Source organism: Crocodylus siamensis, chromosome 7, assembly GCF_052110815.1.
Source record: "Crocodylus siamensis isolate JL-2025a chromosome 7, ASM5211081v1, whole genome shotgun sequence".
In the NCBI taxonomy this organism is placed as follows: Eukaryota; Metazoa; Chordata; order Crocodylia; family Crocodylidae; genus Crocodylus; species Crocodylus siamensis.
In genome coordinates, this window is record NC_143401.1 from 4,734,748 (window position 1) to 4,753,841 (window position 19,094).

Sequence of the window (19,094 nt, forward strand, 5' to 3'; positions counted from 1 at the left end):
TTCTTTTTCCAGCAGCATTTCCCTCCCTGCCTTTTCGCTCGGTCTTCCCCTCCGTTCCTGCAAGCCCATCTTTTTTCAAATAAGGTTTTAAGTCTTCCCTTATTTTAATTTTGTTTCCAAAAATTTTTGTTTAAAAAAAAAAAATCTAAAGGGGAAAAAAAATAAAAAGAGTAGTTTCCTGCGGGAGCGCGCGCTGGGCAGAAGATGAATACGGCCGCTAGTAGCTACCCGATGGCATCGCTGTACGTGGGCGACCTGCACCCCGACGTCACCGAAGCCATGCTGTATGAGAAGTTCAGCCCAGCGGGGCCTGTCCTTTCCATTCGGGTCTGCAGAGATATGATCACCCGGCGGTCCCTGGGATACGCCTACGTCAACTTCCAGCAGCCAGCGGACGGTAAGTGAGATGTGCCCGTGCATCTGCCCATCTCTCCGTGCCATCCTGCTTGTTGCACGTGCCCGCGTGCAGCCATCGATCTGCCACTTAACTTGGCACTGGGTAAGTCAGCTGTCGGCTGCTTTTCTTTGCCGCTGGGGCATGATATCACTTTGTATCTCCGAAGTGCATCGCAAATCTTTCTTCTTTGCGGTAGGTACTTACTATCCCTGGTTCACCAGTTTTCTGTTTATTCTGAGCTCTCTGAAGACAGAATTTCCCCATCTTTATTCCCCAGTGTCCTGTTATAGACTGTTTCTGTGGGTCTTCCACCAGCCAGGCATGGCAGGGAGGGGAGCTCCAGGCTAGTCAACCTCTGCTCAGACCTTTGGTCTGAATGCCAGAGGGAGTCTTCCTCTGTTCCTGCCTGCACCCGTGAGCAGCAAGTGCGACTTGGGAGACTGAGCATTGCAATGTCTCCTTGAGCAGTCTTTCGGCTGATCTAGGTTGCTGTCAGTTGTGAAGCAGCCATGCGGCATTCACTCTGGATTTGCCTTCCTTTTTAAAGAGGAGTCCACCTGTGTGTCCCATGGAGTCGTAAGGAATTCCCTGCCATTGGCTGTCTTTCCAGGTGCTGTTGTAACTGGTTCAAGCTGATAGTTTAGGCCCAGGAGGAGAGGAGGTCATTTCGGAGCATAGCCTTCCTGAAAGAAAAGTGGGTCACATTTTCTGCCCTAGTTGCTATAACCTTAGCCGTCTAGTGCAAGTATGTTGCTCTGTACTGGGACTTAGTAGCATTTTTACATGATGTGAAACACTACAGGAAGGAACTTTTTTTTTCACTTTAATCTTGAATTAGCAGCACAGACTTCAGCTCCCCCACGCCCACTGCTATGGCAGCAGGTACTGGATTCTGCTCATAGTCCAATTCTGCATAAAGGAATACGGGATCTCTCCTCCACAAGCTAAGTTACTGTTACCATATTTCTACAAACTTCCCAAAAACAGGGTAAACTGGGTTCAGTTCTTGCCTGGGATATCGTGTATGGTTTTATACAGTGTGGCTATGACTATATGCTGCTCTTGTTTCCATCCTGTCTCCTGGTTCCTGTGTCTGAGACCACTGTAGCATCTCTCCCTCCTTTCCCGTTGGTGCTGATTGCTTTGAATGTCTCTTCTGTTCCTATCCAAAGACAGGTCAGTAAAAAGCAGCCTCATCTCACTGGATTAGTTTTCATTCATGGAGCACTTAAGAGTTGTGGCCCACCAGCCAAATAATGCATGGTACCCATGGGGCTTAAGCCTTAGCAGAAAGGGATGCACTAGAGCAAGAAGGCACATGGGATCCTTTTCTGGTCCTTTAGCTTCCTGGTGTGTTACCACTTGCCTGGTATTTCCTGTGCTCACAGTGCTGCATGAAACCAGCTGATCTGCATAGGTGGGAAGAGGATCAGTGTGATCTCCTGTTGGCATTACACCCCGAGTCATGCAAGGCAACCACCAGGCCAGAGCTGGGATTAGATGGAGAGGCACTGTCCAAGTGAAAAGAGGAATGGGTACACAAAGGTGTATATGCTGCAAGTTTTTCATGCTTTACCTTCCCCAGAACTGAGGCATCAGTAGATTAGATGATTTCAAGGAGCCTTAGAGTAATATAAAAGCAAATCGAAAAGTAGAAGGGCCAGGGAGTTGCTTTCTTTTTTTTTTTTTTTTTTTTTTTTTTTAGAGAGTAGGAGGGAAAGGTTAGTTATGGTACTTAGAAAAAAAACCTGTCTGCTACTTAACATTTGAAAAAGAAAATAGTTCAGGACAGGTGGCTTCCAATATATTTCAGGATCCTTTCACTGCAATAAACAGACCCGTATTCAGTGGTGGGCTTCTTTTGTAGTTGGCTCCCAGCAAAGCAGCAGACATTTTGTAAAGTCTCCATAATGAAGCAACACTGGCAAAGTGTCAGGTATCTGGTTACTTGTAGGTTAGAGAGGCTGAGTGCCTTCAGTCTGGGGAGCCTCCTCAGTGAATAGCATGTGGGAAGGGGAAACTGCTGAACCCCATTGCCTTCCTGAAAGGATCTCCCCTGAAAGGCTTTGATTTTCTTCTGCGTAGAGATCCCTGTTCTATGTGATCTTGAGCTACAGGAGCAAGAGACAGCTGCTGCAGTAAACAGAATGCAAAGTGAATATTCTGGGATGATGTGAAGACAAGGCCAGTGGTGGCTCATTACAGGCTTTACAACCAAGATGTGTTGAAGGAGTCATTCTTGTTTTCCCTCTTGAAGATGACAGCTACTTCAGACTGTTTGTGTATGAGCAGCTTAAAGAAAGGACACACTGGCATCAGCGTAGAGAAGCAAGAATCCTCTTGTAGCCCTGGGTTTTACTACCCGGGTGTTTTCTATATTGCTGAAAAACAAGGGGAAGTATCTGAGAGTACTGTTGCTGTAAGGGGTCTGTCCTGGTTTAGTTACTGTTAACATCATAAAATGTAGCATTTCAGCAGGGGACAAATTACAAAGAGAAGAAAGTTCAGAAGTCTTTTGTTTTTTTTCAGTGGGATTGAAGTTGTAACACATAATGAGCAGAGAAGGTAGATCATAGTTTGCACTTGTCCAGCACCTGCTAATCATGCAACGTGTTTACAAATAGGAAGAAATTACATGCTACCTTTATCCAGCCAGGCCACTTTGCTACTACTTTAGATACAAAGCAGTGTAAACTTGCTGCTTTCAAACATGTGCTTTTTTGCTAGATAATTAAGTGAAATCAGGCATTAGACAGGCCATCTTCTGGGTGGGCAGTGTTCCTGGACAACATTAAAGGTGGTCTGTGGTAGACAGGTGACACATTTAGGAAGAGCAAGTGCTGTTGCATTCAGTTGCAGTTCCCTTTGGCCCAGCTGTTATTTGGACATTCAGGATCCATACTGTGATAGATAAGCTAAGAGAACATCCCAAATTTCTGGTCGATGTTTAATTTGATAACAGTGGCCTTTAGCTTGGTTCCCTTTCTCACTATAAAGGACTGAAAGGGGTTCACTTGACTTAGTAGCTGGAAGAGGAATTGAATATGCTATTTTACACGTCTTGTGTAAAACTTCACTAGCCTGATGTGGTCATGTACACTTTTTAGGTGGGTTGTTTTTTTTTTTTTTTATACCACGCTAGTAATGCAACAGGAAAACTTTAATGTGACTCTGCATGTCTACATAAGCAGTTATATAAGTCCAGGGAAGAGCAAATATTCTCCCAAGGAAAATCAGCAGATTGAGTGCAGCATGACTGTTAGTTCCTATGGCTTATAGAGCAAGCTTATTTCTAGGCACCTCTGAAGACAGCTGCTTCAGACCTGTGCAGTGCTATCTTTTTAGTCCTTGCTTTATTCCTTTTATGTCTGTGTAGTCTTGGACTGGAAGAGCTTGCTTTTATAGTAATCGACTCCAGGGCTGTTCTAGGAATGTGAGAAGCGAGGAGGTTTTATTTGGATGATATGTTTTATTGGATGAAGTTTGGAAGATATGTTAGACTAAGCTTTATGGCACAAAGTGTGAGAGAAGCCATTACAGCTCAAGCTAAATACCAGGTAAATCAAAGGCTTGTATTTTAACTCCACATGTAAAAGAAAACAGACACTTACAAGGGTAGAGGAGGGGCTGTCTCTAAGACCAAAGCAAAGTTATCAAAAGTAGCTAAAAAGCAAGAGGGCACACAAGTGTTAAAACACAAGCTGTTGTTTTATCTTGCATTTATCTTAGGTTGCTTCTTTCCCAGGCCTGAAGAAGGGTCCAGCATGCCCAATAGCTTATCTCATATCTCTGCCAACTACACAGTTGTTCCAATAAAAGGTATCACCCTCCACCCCACCAAAAAAAAAATCCCTGGCTTCTTGCATATATCCTGGACTTCGCATATATCCTGAACTGTGAGAGCTACAGCAGCATTTCGTTCTTGTTACTAGGTATATAAGATGGGGATGTTTGTTTGCAAGGGACCTTCTTACCTGCTCCAGTCCCTAAGTACCCCAATTGTCTGTCGGGTCCAGGAGCTACTTCTATTCAATTACTTCTTTCTTTAGTGTCTAAAACTTAAACTACTTAATCTTCAAATAAATCCCTTTCCAAGCCTCCCTCATTAGAATGAGCCAAACTATTTTTTTTTATATCTCGCCCAAGGGCATTCAGTGAATTTCATTCTGTTTCTAGAGTTCATTGGAAGAACTTCAGTCACTTTCTCTGCAATTTTATCTCAGTCTCTGCCTTTTTACTTAAACTCACCAGTGTGAAGTAAGGTTAAAGTTGGTCTCATTTTTTAAATGACAACGGGGTAATAAACAGGGGCACTATGATTTCAGGGCAGCCATTGTAACAAAATAAAATAGCGCAGGTTTTTTTTGATGGCTGAAACTTGGCAGGTGTGGTTGACAGCCTTTCTGCTGCTTCACTCCAGTGGCTAATGCCAGCATTGTTTCAGTGCTTGATCAGAGAGAGGGTAAGGGGACTAATGAGTGGGAAGCCTCAAGCAGGTTGTGGAGATCGTAAATGGTTTTCCCTGCCCCCAAAAAGAAGAGAGCAGGACTGAAGTAGACACAGGGGTTAAGACGTTAGAAAAATGTGTGTGTGCTGCAGCGCTATGCCAGAGCTGCAGATGGGTCTGCTGGAAGGGTGACAGGAATCAGTGGGAGAGAAACAGATACAGAGACTGAAATGGCTGAAGCTTTGTGGCCTAAATGGAAGGAAAAGTGAAGGTGTTCGCCTGGGTTAGAGAAGCAAAATTCAATGTGGGGGGGAGTGACTAACTCAGATCAGTCATGCTTGCTCACAACAATTTTTCTAAGGTGCTGATGTGACTGTGCTTTGTCATAGCCGCAGGTAGAAATGAATATTGCCTTAAAGGCAGAGTGCGCCTGGACTCTTCTCACTGCTTTGCTCACACGGGGTCTTTAACCGACTTCACGGAGTAATACTGGGGATGAACAGCGTGTTACGGGCACAGCAGCACAATCCGTTCTGTCCCTGGTTAGTACCAGTAAAAGGATCGGGCAAGTAGAGCTCTGCCTAGTCTGCACCTCAGCAATTGCTTAGGAGCATTTCAGAATTCCCCTCGGGTGCACGGCTGCTTCCAACTGCTTGTCACCTTTCAACAGGAGCCCTGTTTCAGCTGCAAATGGTATATACTATTAGCGTGCGTCCTTGCCAACACATGCCTCTTGAGGACCTTTCCCCTGCTATAAATAAATGCTGCCAAATTTGACAAGCCGAGCCGGGCTGACTTCTGAAGTGCCTACTGGAAAGGGACTGTGGCAAACTGCACATTGCTGGAAGAACGGCGTAGCATTTTGAGGATGAAATGTAGTGGGCTAGGTGATCCAGTTTAACCCCTTTAGCTAAACTCCTGTAGCAAGGTGATTTCCCCGCCCCCCCCCCCCAAGCAACTTTATATGTTCCTAATTCTTTGCTAGTGTGGCTAGTTTAGGAACCATTCCAGGGGAGTTTCAGCTGTGGGAGGGGAGTGGAAGCTTATGACAGCACTTGGATAGAAAAGCCCTTTCTATAGCATGTGGAAACTTTCCATTTAAGAAACCTTTCTGCACATAGCAGTTCAAATGAATACTTCAAGGGGAAGAGGTGGTCATTTTGCAGTGTTTGAACTCCAAGTTTTGCAACTGTTGGAAATGTACTCCTGCATTTCAGATTAGCAGAAGAGTTGCATATGTATCCACTTCCATCGACTTGGTTCTGCAGCCGCCTAACAAAAGTCTTTTCCTTGAGGCCCCAGGTCTAAATTTGAAAAATAACATGTGCTACCTCGAATCCAATTCAGAGCTTTTACAGCCAGTATCCTAGTGTATGGATGAAGCTGAGGTGGGAAAAAGCTGCACATCTAGGAATGTAGCGTTCTTATACCATTAATGTTCTTTGATTTTAGAGTAGACCCATTCTCCCAGCCTCATGCAGGGAATTAGCACAGTCTCGCCTTTCTCTTTTCCTCTCTGCTGGAAGTATTTTCTGGCACAGAAGTGCCCTAAGCATCTGAATTTATGAACAGGATCCCGATGGGTACGAGTAATGGTGCTTTTAATATACCAGCGGGTAACAGAAATAGAATCCTGGAGGAGGGTTTCAGCATGGGTTAAAAAGGCAATCTGCATTGCTGAGGTTTTGGAGCTTAGGTCCACGTCCCTGTTCGTGAGAGAAACAAAGTTTTCTTTGTGCATCTTGTCCTTCTCTGATGCTGTCCTTAGAGTGAATTATTCGAGCGTCCCGTTTGTTTGCTGCAGCGACTATACACACGTGTCTCAAACTACCCTTCCAGTCCATCAGGCAGGTTTTTGTACCTTTCCCTCCAACCAGCAGGGATCAAATCCTTCTCATCTTTGAGGTTTGAGCCTTGTAGATAGTTTTGCTCTATGGCTTGCCCAACCCAAACAGCAGTTTTTGATCTCCCATCCTCCACAGCTGTTGTTTTGTTCTTCCTTTGCCTGTGATCAACGCTCTGAACCTTTAAAAGAGTTATGAATATTGTTTCTGTCCAGAACTGAATGTCTGACATGCAAGTTTAAGATTAAGATGCATCAGAATTTCTGTCCCTTCAGTCCCAATCCTACCACCATTCCTTCCTTCTCTTGGGAATTGGCTCCTTCCACATATCTCCACATGGAGAAAAGGAATGTCCTTGATTATTTCATCTCCATCCCTCCTTACACTGAGCAGTTTCACTCTCGGTCCTATGGCTGAAGTAGGTAAATACCTGCACTCTCTAGAGGAGGATACTGAAGCAAGCCAAGGGTCACTCAGCGAGGTGGAAGTGGAAGTACTTGGGGCCTGCTCTAGAGGAGAAAAGTAAAAGGCACTTTCTCCACTTGCACAGTCTCAGCTGCATTGATTTGTACTTGACTGAAAAGAGATCTTTTCCTCCTAGGTTAGAAAAGCCATAGGTGTCTTGAAGCTCAGGCCTCTTTTCTATTTTCTGAATTATGTTATCGCTCTGATGAAAAATGGTTGTTATTAAGGCCGTTGTTTTCTCATCCAGTGACCGTGCAGCAAAGACCTCCCTTTAAAAGTAGACAATAGGGCCATTTAATTGAATGTCTGAACTAACAATAAGGTCAGTTAGTCAGTGGACTTGCTGCTCCAAGGGCATTGCCCAGACCCTTTCTCCTTGAGCATTCAGAAGGAGGCAGTGTAGCTGAGTGTTGTGCCAAGATGGCTGCAGCACAAATGCAGGTGGCTCCTTTGTGCTTTATCTGTTACACTGCAGAAATTCTTACTTTCTTCTCTTTGCAGCTGAGCGTGCTCTAGACACCATGAACTTTGATGTGATAAAAGGCAAACCAATCCGCATCATGTGGTCTCAGCGGGACCCCTCCCTGAGGAAGTCGGGGGTTGGGAATGTCTTCATCAAGAACCTGGACAAATCCATAGACAACAAGGCACTTTACGATACATTCTCAGCCTTTGGGAATATCTTGTCATGCAAGGTGAGACTCGGTACCTTCTCCAAACCTTGAAAATCCATTTAACCCTAGGAAGGCTAACTGCACCTTGTCATGCATCCACAGATGCATCATGAGCAAGTCCAAGGAAGTGATTCTCCCACTCTATATGACATTGATCAGGCCACAGCTGGAGTACTGCGTCCAGTTCTGGGCGCCGCACTTCAGGAGGGATGTGGACATCATGGAGAGGATCCAGAGGAGGCCACTCACATGGTCAGGGAGCAGCAGGGCAGGCCCTACGAGGAGAGGCAACAGGACCTGAACCTGTTCAGCCTCCATAAGAGAAGGCTGAGAGGGGATCTGGTGGCTGTCTCTAAACCAGCCAAGGAAGACCAGTGGGCAATGGGAGAGTCCCTGTTCCCCCGAGCACTACTGGGAGTAAGAAGGTATAACGGCCATAAGTTTGACAGTAGATTCAGGCTAGATATCAGGAGGCGTGACTTCACAGTCAGGGCGGCTAGGATCTGGAACCAACTTCCAAGGGAAGTGGTGCTCGCTTCTACTCTGGGGGTCTTTAAAGGGAGGCTAGGTAGACACTTTGCTGGGGTTGTTTGACCCCAGCATCCTTTCCTGCCCATGGCTGGGGGTTGGACTTGATGATCTGCTCAGGTCCCTTTCGACCCTGCCAACTATGAAACTATGAGTTAAACTGCGTAGAGTTGACCAGACCTGATCAAACACATGACACTGGGGAATGAGAAGAGGGGGAGTCACTGCCAAGCTCAGGGCAGGGAACTTTCAAAAGCAGCATAGAAGAGGGTGCAGTTGAGTAAAGGAGGGGAGATCACCAACTTGATACCAGCTCTTGGTCATCAGTTGTGTAGACACCCCCATCTCTGAAATCCAGAGCAGGTTATGCTTTGGTAATTCCATCCTTTGGCAACAACTTGTTTTCCCTATGTTGCCACCTGATTTGTTTGAAGACAACCTAAGGAAAAGCTTGTTTTCTGCAGTTTAGGACATGAGCAAGAATACAACTTTCAGCTTTTGAAACAGTGGGTTACTGTTTCTGTCATAGTTGGCATATGCTTGAAGTACTGAACTCTGGCTTTTGTATGAGGTGCATCAGCTATGCTGAGTCAGGGCCATCCTTCCATTTAATCCATAAATGTGAGTGCTTTACATAGGAGAGGAAGTTTCATCTCTGGTTGGCTGATGGAAAATCCAAGGCACGAGGGTGAAGTGCCTTGCCAAAGGTCACAGACCAGCCAAGTGTCATAATGGCAACTAGGACCGTGGTGTCAGACGGTATTTAGTTTGCATTTGTTGTTTATATTTTAGCACTACCTGAGAACCTCAGTCATGGGACCACACTTTCATCTTTTTATTCATACCTTCTGTGGAAATGTGATAAAAAGAGGAAGTTTCTGGACATCTCTGCAGTTGGCATTCTATCGCTGGCATTGCCTTTAATGAAGAGCTGATGATCTGGTTTGCTGTGTCACTTACAGGTGGTGTGTGATGAGAATGGCTCTAAGGGCTACGCATTTGTGCACTTTGAGACCCAGGATGCTGCAGATAGAGCCATCGAGAAGATGAACGGCATGCTGCTAAACGACCGCAAAGTGTGAGTGTCACAGCCAGAAGCAGCAACGAGCGCATGAACCGTGATGCATCTCGGTATTAACAGGGACACACAAGGCTACTGGTTCTTCTGGCCCAAGCCTTGGCCTGCTACCTCTCCACTACAGGGCTGGTGAGTTTCCCTGCCCAAGCCATGGCCTGCTACCTCTCCATTACAGGGATGGTGGATCTCCCTGACCAAGTCTGGATTTGCTGTTGCTCCACTGTTGGGCTGGGTGGGGGGGTAATCCTTGCCTACACGCTCTCCATTGTAGAGCTGGGTGGGCCCCCTTTTCCTGCTACCTCCCCATTACAGGACAGGTGATTTCTGGTTGATCTTTGGCCTGTGACACCTTCCCCCAGCTCATACAGGCACTCGTTTGCTCTGCTGCAAATAATGCGTTGCACTTCCAGCCTTGAAAACCAAAGTTCTCACTGCAGTTTTTCCTCTTTCCTTTCAGATTTGTTGGGCGATTCAAGTCCCGTAAAGAGCGGGAGGCTGAGTTGGGAGCCAAAGCAAAGGAATTCACCAATGTTTACATTAAAAACTTTGGGGATGACATGGATGATGAGAGACTGAAGGAGCTCTTCAGCAAATACGGTAAACAGAGAAATAGTCTTGATGTAGCTGTAAACCTTGTAGCCAGGGTAATGGAAACTTGTTGCCCTCTCTGTGCTACTTTTGAGTCTCTCTGAGGGCAGAGTAGGGCAATACTGAGATAGTGGCTGTCTGTCCTATGAAGCATGTCAGACACAAGGCAGAGGCTGTATCGTAAAGGTGGGTGAAAACAAGCCAGGGTTGTTGGAGAAGCTTCGTTTCAGTTTGTGAAGCCTGGAAATCTAGTGTAAGTAATGCCTTCTTCATTCTGTCCCTTGGCCACAGGGAAGACATTGAGTGTTAAGGTGATGACAGATCCCACAGGAAAGTCCAAAGGCTTTGGCTTTGTGAGCTTTGAAAAACATGAAGATGCCAACAAGGTACGAGCAATGTTTGTTCTACATTTTTGTCCGAGCATGAGAGATGGGAATGGGGGGGGCAAAAAGGGGAGTGATAAATAGCAATGCTTAACTAACTTCTGATGTCCAGCTTGAAAAGCTTTTGCACTTCACCATGTTGTTTATTCATGCTGAAGTCTATACTCTTGCAAATTACTAGATCCATACAGCCTCCTGTAGGACAGACATCAGGAATTTTAGTTTGATTAGGAAATATTTCATGAGTAGGCACCGAGGGAGAATGGAAGGTGTTTGGCACTGGAATGATGATTAGAAATGCTTTTTCCCCCAAGAATAGGCTTGAGCAAGACTTGGCGTTATGACCAAGTTGTCAAGTCATGTATCACTTCTTTTAGGCCAGAATTGTGGGCTGTGTCCATACAGTCCCTGCCAATAACTTTGATTTGTTTCTTCCTGGACCTTTTTGTAGAAATAGCATAAATAGAATATGGTCAACTTGGCCTTCTTAGTCCACAACCAAGGAAGTAGGATGGGGCTGTCAGTAATCAGACTTAGTAATAGAAACAGCTGCTGCTTTGCTTCAGCAATTGACAGGAATTTCCTGTTTGACTCCTTGTCCAGGCAGTGGAAGAGATGAATGGAAAGGACATCAATGGGAAAATGGTGTTTGTTGGCCGAGCACAGAAGAAAGTAGAACGCCAGGCAGAGCTGAAACGGAAGTTTGAGCAGCTGAAACAAGAGAGAATCAGTCGGTACCAGGTATGGCGAGACAACATGTGTCCTCCAGTACTGACAAGATGCCCCCACCTTCACTTGGTCTGCTGGTGGACTTCAGAAGGAACATGAGAAGAAATAATTAATTATCTGTCTTGCAATGCTGACCTCTGGAGTCAAGAGCAAGTAGCACCCCCTAGTATTATGGGCTGATGAAATTCCAAGGGTCAGAGCTATGACAATAAACTGAAATATTTAGAAGCCTGTGGGAATAGATCACAGTCCTATAGAAACCATCAAGCTAAGGTCTCATGCACATAATTTCCTCTTTAAGATGACAGACACTGTATGTGCATGACAAGAGGGTGTCAAAGGGCCATACTTTTGTTGTAGTTGTGGTAAGGCTTAGCATCTACCTTGCATCTAAATCTTTCCTGTTCCTTGCAATACAGTGCAGGATTGGGGACACATGGTGCTACAGCAAAGCAGAGTGAATCCAGGCAGGTTTCTTTTACTTACACTGGGACTTGTCTCTACAACTCTGCAACATTTATTGCCCACAGTTCTAAGATGAAGGGAAGAAAACTGTGGATTATGTAAGCAGAGTATGGATTTGGCACAGGTGGTTGTGCTCAACATTCCTGGAATACTTTTTTTTTGAGATGAAAAGGATGTTTTCTGTATTGATGTTCTTTTTTTTTTTTTTTTTGTAGGGAGTTAACCTATATATTAAAAACCTAGATGACACTATTGATGATGAAAAACTGAGGAAGGAGTTCTCACCGTTTGGATCAATAACAAGTGCCAAGGTACTGTGAAGGTTCATAATCGTAGGTTTGAAAAAGGACTGTTATCTGTTTTGAATCTAGGGTGCCAGGGTAGTTTTCATATCTGTGGGTCTCAGGTCTGGATAATTTGGATGAGTCAGTAAGTGGATTTCAGTTGGGCTAAGTGCCGCCTTCCTTTGGGACAGTATTGAGCACCTTTGCTTCATCTCTTATGGCAAACTCACCTGTGGTTTAGGTGACTCCTCTATGGGCATGAGGGGCCTAGGAATGCTGCCACGAGTCCTACATTTCCTTACTTGCACCTGAATCTTTCCCATTCCTTGCAGCTCAGTGCGAGTCTGGGGACATATGGTGCATACAGCAAAGCAGAGTAAATCCAGACAGGTGGTTTTTCTCTTTCACTGAGTGCTTGTCTCTACACCTCTGCGATAGCTCTTATCTGACTGAGGAACATGAAAGCTCTCTGAATAAAGAGAATGTTCATTTTTCTTGTCAGGGAATGGGAAGGAGGGTGGGGGGTGTATTGGAAACAATGGCAATTGCTACATGGCTGAATGACCAATATCTCTGCAGAACAACTATTACCTTTCTGATGCCTGGGGAGAAAGATCACTGTTCACACTTGTGTTCCCTGAATTTTGGATAGGCTGCTAGGCCAGTTGCAGCCGACACAGTCCAACCTGCATAACGCTGCTGTATTAACATTTATTCCTTGTTGCAGGTGATGCTAGAGGATGGACGAAGCAAAGGGTTTGGTTTTGTCTGCTTTTCCTCCCCCGAAGAAGCAACCAAAGCTGTGACTGAGATGAATGGGCGTATTGTGGGCTCCAAGCCCTTGTATGTTGCGCTGGCACAGAGGAAAGAGGAGCGCAAGGCCCATCTCACCAATCAGTACATGCAGCGCATTGCTGGGATGAGGGCCCTGCCAGCCAACACCATCATTAACCAGTTCCAGCCTGCTGCTGGGGGCTACTTCATGCCTGCTGTGCCCCAGGTGAGTCCAGCAAAGTTCAGTGTTACTAGCATCACCCAGCTGGAACCTTTAACCTGTAGCTGCCCTGTTGAGTCTTTTTGCTGTGCTTTTTAACCAGGCTCTGACTCTGCAGTCTCCAAGCCAGGGGGATTCTTTCCATGGCTCCCCTGTTCTGTGATCTCCTTGCTTGAATCCAGGCAAAGCTGCCAAATACCAGTAAAACAGCATTTTCAGTCTATTGCTCTGGTGGAGCTCCTTCAGGGTTTCTCTGATCTCTTCACAGGCTCAGAGCAGACCGACTTACTATGCACCCAATCAGATGACACAGATGAGACCTAACCCACGCTGGCAGCAAGGGGGAAGGCCACAAGGTGAGCAGGCTAGAAAAGAAGCTATGGTTTTATAGTGCCTTTTCCCGCTTGCTCTCCCATTCTTCTCTTCTGTGTACCTGCTCATCCTGTATCTTCTATGCCACTAGAGTTGAGGGATCATTTGCAGTTATTACCCCTTGAAGGACAGACTGGATGTCATTTTAGATGGGTGATTATTCCTGGTGATCCACTGTTTGCTAGTGACTGAAGTGAATCTTACTTATTGTTGATTGAAGCCTTGCCATGCCAGTCCTCAGTGGAACTGTTCATCTATTTCTCTTATTGCCCATACTCTCCACAGTCATCTCTGTATTGGACCCCAGCAAACAACACTAGTTCTAAAGCCAGCTCACTTGGGAGAGTCAGAACTCCCTTGTTTTTCCCAAAGCAGGCAAGGATTACACAAACAAACACATCTCCCTCCTGCAGCGTGCAAATTCCACTCACGGCTTGCAGCTGATGGTCTTGGGATGGCTAATCACTTTCTATTTTAGGAATTTCCTCTCATTGTCCTTATCTGTCCCATTAGGCTTCCAAGGAATGCCAAATGCCATGCGCCAGTCTGGGCCACGTCCAGCACTGCGCCATCTGGCCCCCGCTGGCAATACTCAGGCCTCTCGTGGCCTCCCGGCTGCTGCCCAGAGAGTTGGTAAGCAGTCCTTTTCTTAGTGATTCTCCAGCGTGAAGGGAGCAGGGGGGAGCACAGAGTCTCTTGTTAATATTTCTGAAGACTGATGCCAGGAGGTGGCACGGAGCCCTTAGGCACCCACTAGGGAGACCTAAGTAGGATAGAGACAGCACCTAAATCTTTCCTGTCCTTGCGGTGCAGTGCAAGTCTGGGGACAGCAGGTGCTATAGCACAGCAGAGGAAATCCAGACGGGTTGCCTTGCGCTTCATTTGGGATCTGTCTCTACAACTCTGCAACACATTTGCTCTCTCTGAAAATGGGCTCTGTGTGATTCTGAATGGCTTTTCCAGAGTACAATATCCAGCTTGCTTTGTTGGAGGGAATGTAAGTAGAAAATGTCTTAAAAGCAGCATTTACAGCAACTGGCTTAGTTTTATAGCCTCTTCTTAATGTAGCCAGCTACTTCTGATACTTGGATAATTAACCACCTTCCCAACCATCTCCCACATGGCAAAGTGAACTTTATATTAGGAAGGCCTGATAAACCATGGATGTTACCATAATGAATTGCACTGGGGGATTTTAGTTCAGAGTATCTGAATTAAGAGGGTGTAGTTGTGCAGAATGAGACTTTTTCTCCAGCTGGATGCTGTCCTCCAGCTTGGTATTTCTGCCTCTGCATTATTGAAAGACTGGGTTATGTATCACTGTTCAGGTCTGAGAGGAGTCTGGTGCTTGCTTGTAGTGAAGTCCCATGCTGATAACTTTGAGCTAGCTGGGAAATGGGATCTAGACATGTGTGCTGATGTGTATAATCTTTTATCTTATTTTTTCTTTTGCAGGGGTTGCCACTGCAGCTCAGAACTTAGCTCCTCGTCCGCCTGTAGCTGCCCCTGCTCCCAGAGCAGTTCCTCCTTATAAATATGCCTCAAGTGTCCGCAGCCCACACCCAACTGTTCAGCCTTTGCAGGTAACACAAGGGTCTGTACTTTAGCTAGCTGTGATGAAATTAGACTGCAGTAGCTGCAGGAGTACGTTTTTAACCTTGACTATAAAGTATCTGACAAAATGTCCAAACTACTCTGATAACTCAGACCCACCAGAAAGCAGGGTATAGGACGCTGGCTCTGCTCTTAACGCTCCCTGTTGCAGTTCAATCAGTGCAGCCTTTTAATTCTGATAGGCCCTTTATTTACCTTTTTCTTTCTATAGAAAAGCTTTTCTTGCATCCTTGCCTCAAAATGTGTTTGATCTTCTCTGCACAGCCTTCCACAAGGTGTGCTTGAAGATAAAGTTGGGCTGTGCATTGAGATCACCAGGCTTATCTCTGTAGGGCAGAGCTGGCCCACATTTTTTTTGGGTCCCCCTGCAAGATATAGTTTTGGGGCCCCCTGATCCATCAGCAGAGACTACCGTAGCAGGGTGCAGGGCCCGGGGCAAATCGGCCTGTGTGGGGCCTCCATTCTGGCCAGAACAGCTAAACAAACAACCAACCCGCTAGGCGGGTTACACCCACAAACACAGGAGGGGCCACGGCCTCTCCACTTGGCTCTGTGGGGGCCCTGGTGGCCTCAGGTTCTGTAGGATAGGATGGGCCTGCCCTGCTGGAGGGCATAAGCCACAAACTAGTACTGCTCTTACCTTAGTGTTACCTGGCTCCACTAAGCAGGCTGCCACCTTGCACAATACTAAAGCTTGTCTGTACCTGGGACGTTCTCGGGCAACATGCCTCTGAGTTTTTATATGATTGCTTTTTGCAGCTTGCGTTCTGTGCGGCTGGGAGCTATGATTTCCTTATGTAGGCCTTCCCAGTTGTACAGGCTCTGCTAGGGGCTGACGTGTCCTGGAAGAGGCATAATGTATTGTCTCACTGACCTTTAAACACAAAGCAGCCAGCCTAATGCTGCTTTTTCGGCTCTCTTTTAGGCACCCCAGCCTGCAGTACACGTGCAGGGACAGGAACCTTTAACGGCTTCCATGCTGGCTGCTGCTCCTCCCCAGGAGCAGAAACAGATGCTGGGTAAGTGATGCTTCGGAAGTCAGTCCTGCTGCCTTCTGCACAATGAGGAAGCTGAACACATTTCTCATTATCATATTTGACTTCAGAGCTTTTTAAAGCACAAAGTCTCCGGCAACTGGGATGCACAAGGCTCCTTTTTGTGAAAATAAGGGGTGTTTTACTACCCCCTACACACAGTAGTTTGGGTGTAGATACAGTGATGCTTAAAATGATGGTAGTTGGGCATTCTGACTTAGACATGAAAACATCTAGTGTTCCCTAAAACTAGTAGTTAAAAAAGGATCAGGGGTGAGACATAGAAATTAGATGCCACGGAAATGTAAAGCTAGTGTTTGCTCTAGTTTAAAACTTCGATAGGTGCTGATCTGCTTTCCTTGTTAGTTGTTGCAAAGGACCTGTGAGAGCACTCTGCAAAGACCATTTTAATTTTACTTTCCTAGGAGAACGCTTGTTCCCCCTGATTCAAGCTATGCACCCCAGCCTTGCAGGGAAGATCACAGGAATGCTGCTAGAGATTGACAATTCAGAGCTACTGCACATGCTGGAGTCTCCAGAATCCCTCCGGTCAAAGGTAAATTCTCCCACTTCTCAAGGTAGTTTGGATTGAGTGATTTTGTTAAAGATGATGGATCTTACCGGGCAATTTGTCTTCCCTAGGTGGAGGAGGCTGTTGCTGTGTTGCAGGCTCACCAAGCCAAGAAAGAAGCTGCCCAGAAGGTGGGCGTGGTTGCTGCTACCTCTTAAACCAGGAAGACTGGTGAGTGTGTTAGGCAGAAGTTCTTAACCTCAGATTCACTGGAACAGTTTGGGAGGATGTAAACTACCAAGAAGTGGGGTTAGGTCCCAGGTGTAATGGCAGCAGATGCCAGACTACATTTTGTAAATAGAAACTTCCACTTTTAATCTAGAAGAAATAAGCACATAAAAAAGAAGGTAGTTCCTTACAGCAAGCAAACGTTCGGAAGATTAAAATGGGCTGACATGGGATTCATAAAGCCCTTTAAATCATTCACCTGTGTTGGGGAATAGAATTAATCAAAATGAGACCAGAGCTACAAGACACTTGAGCAATTTTTGTCCAAACCCAGGTATGCTGCTAATGTCCATGTCTTGTCTTGACAGTTACCCTGAGGTAGACAAGAATAGCACCAAAGTGCACAGGGTTATTCAAGCTTGGCGTGACTTGCTGTGTGATTCGGTTTTTGTTTTCCAGTTTTGCTAGTTGCCAAGTGATTCTTATAAAATCTCTGATTTATTATATTTTTTCTTTTTCCCCCCATGCCCTTTTAGATGGGTATCTTTTAGACTAGGACTGGATGTTCATATGCTTTTCTTTAACTGTTTCTTTTATGAGTTCTTTAACATGGATGTGTGTGGAGTTAGCAGGAATTTTAAGGCATTTTCTACAGGACTGCCGCCAGAGCGCTGGCAGTAAAGGATTATGGGAAATCTTCCATTCTGGAAGGCACCGGCTTAAAATGAAAACACACCATGCATATGTGTTGTAAAAGTGTGCGGTATGCAGCTTGGACATTACTTGTCACTTACTATGTAAAATAATTATTCCGTCATCACAAAGTTTTCATATTTCCACCTTCAGCATAATGTTATGGAGATAGAAACATACATGCTGAGAGGAATAAGAAGTTATCTGGGAGTTTTGAATGTGCTGGTCATGTTTAAATTACTGTTAGTCTGCACTAAACCAAGACGCCTGTATGGGGAGGGGAAAAAAGCAAACTAATTTTCTAACCTTTTTCCCTGCACAGGATGCAAAGAAGCCAAATAGCCCCTTCACAGACATCAGCTCAAGATGTTTGAAGATACTCTTAATTGTCCTGCAGATCTCCGCAACATGCATATCAAATAACCATATTGCATTTTGTAAATTAACCTTTAAAATCTTATTTAAAAAAAATCAATTCCATGAAGCTTTAGATTTCCAAGACCAGGATTAAGTTTGCAAGCTTTTCCTTTGTGGCCAGGACAGAGTTAACCTTTGTCTTTTCTAAGCAGGACATTGAGGATTTCTGATTGAAAGTTTTTTGTGGTTTTGGTTTTAACTGAACAATCCAGTTTGCAAAATCTGGAAAGTGTTTATCAATAAAGGAATAAAAACTTTCACAAAATGGGTCTCTTCCCCATGGTGTGCTTAACCATCCTGGATTTATTTTGCTTGTCAGAAGTAAATTGTTAGGTAATTACTGTCCGATTGAATTGTGGTTTTAAATGTTTAATCCTATTATTCTGTTTAAGCTAACAAGTAGCTAGGCCAAACTCCACTTCAAAATATGACTTCAAGCTGTGCCCTGTTTTGGATCTTCAAAGAAACTCTAAGGTGGTTGTAACTGACAGTTTATTTAAGTGGGCCCCTGCCCTCCGAGGTGGTCGTGGGCAACATCTTTCAGATGAAGCACAGAAAGAGGGTTTGCTCACTTTTCATTTAAAAATCCCACAGCAGTCTACGAGATGAAGTGATTTTGATAGTTTTTTATTCTGCATGACCACATACTGTGTAGGAGGAACTGAGGTACACTTTTAATTGGATACTTTTTAATACTTTATTAAGAAATCCAATTTAACTAACCAATTTAACAGTTAAAGATGCACCCAGTACTCTGAAATATACATGAAGACAGGTATTTATCAACCATCAGCAGTGCTCCCTTGACTCAAATCAATGTGCAAAGAAGTCTTGTGTTCTTTTCTTCTCTTCCTTCCAATCTGACGGTTCCTTTTTGTTTCTATTGATGTTAAGCTTTTGTATTTCTTCATCTGTCTGTGGTATTTTCAACACCTATATTTCCCTAGAACCTTGTCATTTCCTTTTAATAGTCACAAATGTAGGGTTGTGCTGGTAAGTGTATGCTGCACCTTAGAGATAGATGGCTGCCTTTCAGTGACAGTAGGACTAGTGTGTGCTTTGTGACGTTGTTGGGGTGAGCCTTCGGAATGGAGTGTGGTATAAACATGAGTACAGGAGAGCACAAGCACAGTCCAGATGAAGAAAGAAGGGAGGAATTGAGACTGTCTAATGACTTGAAGATTTTACTAACGGAAAACCACTGAAATGCTGAGCATGTACCAGTTAACACTGTAAAATAAGGGTGCCTGCTCAGGGGAGCAGCAGTTTAATTCATGTTTACAGACCATTTGAGACCATTAGATGAGTGGTGCTAGAAAAGTGCAAATGGTTCTTTTGATTTTTGGAGG

General features: G+C 45.0%; 1 protein-coding gene and 3 non-coding genes across 4 annotated transcripts; all 4 read left to right on the forward strand.

Moving 5' to 3' along the window:
* Positions 1–59: 59 nt before the first annotated feature.
* Positions 60–18,014, forward strand: PABPC4 (poly(A) binding protein cytoplasmic 4). Its single transcript, XM_090057182.1, has 15 exons — positions 60–397; positions 7,655–7,848; positions 9,318–9,433; positions 9,891–10,030; positions 10,313–10,407; positions 11,008–11,145; positions 11,814–11,909; positions 12,610–12,882; positions 13,145–13,232; positions 13,762–13,881; positions 14,704–14,831; positions 15,788–15,881; positions 16,322–16,452; positions 16,539–16,638; positions 17,651–18,014. The coding sequence occupies exons 1-14, from the start codon at positions 205–207 to the stop codon at positions 16,623–16,625; spliced, it is 1,893 nt and encodes a 630-aa protein (XP_089913308.1). The 5' UTR covers positions 60–204; the 3' UTR covers positions 16,626–16,638; positions 17,651–18,014.
* Positions 11,520–11,652, forward strand: LOC149859366 (small nucleolar RNA SNORA55). The gene has a single exon (XR_016443698.1). It is a non-coding gene; the product is annotated as a small nucleolar RNA SNORA55 (small nucleolar RNA).
* LOC149859367 (small nucleolar RNA SNORA55) lies at positions 12,187–12,322 on the forward strand. Its single transcript, XR_016443697.1, has one exon. It is a non-coding gene; the product is annotated as a small nucleolar RNA SNORA55 (small nucleolar RNA).
* Positions 14,030–14,162, forward strand: LOC149859368 (small nucleolar RNA SNORA55). Its single transcript, XR_016443699.1, has one exon. It is a non-coding gene; the product is annotated as a small nucleolar RNA SNORA55 (small nucleolar RNA).
* Positions 18,015–19,094: the final 1,080 nt, after the last annotated feature.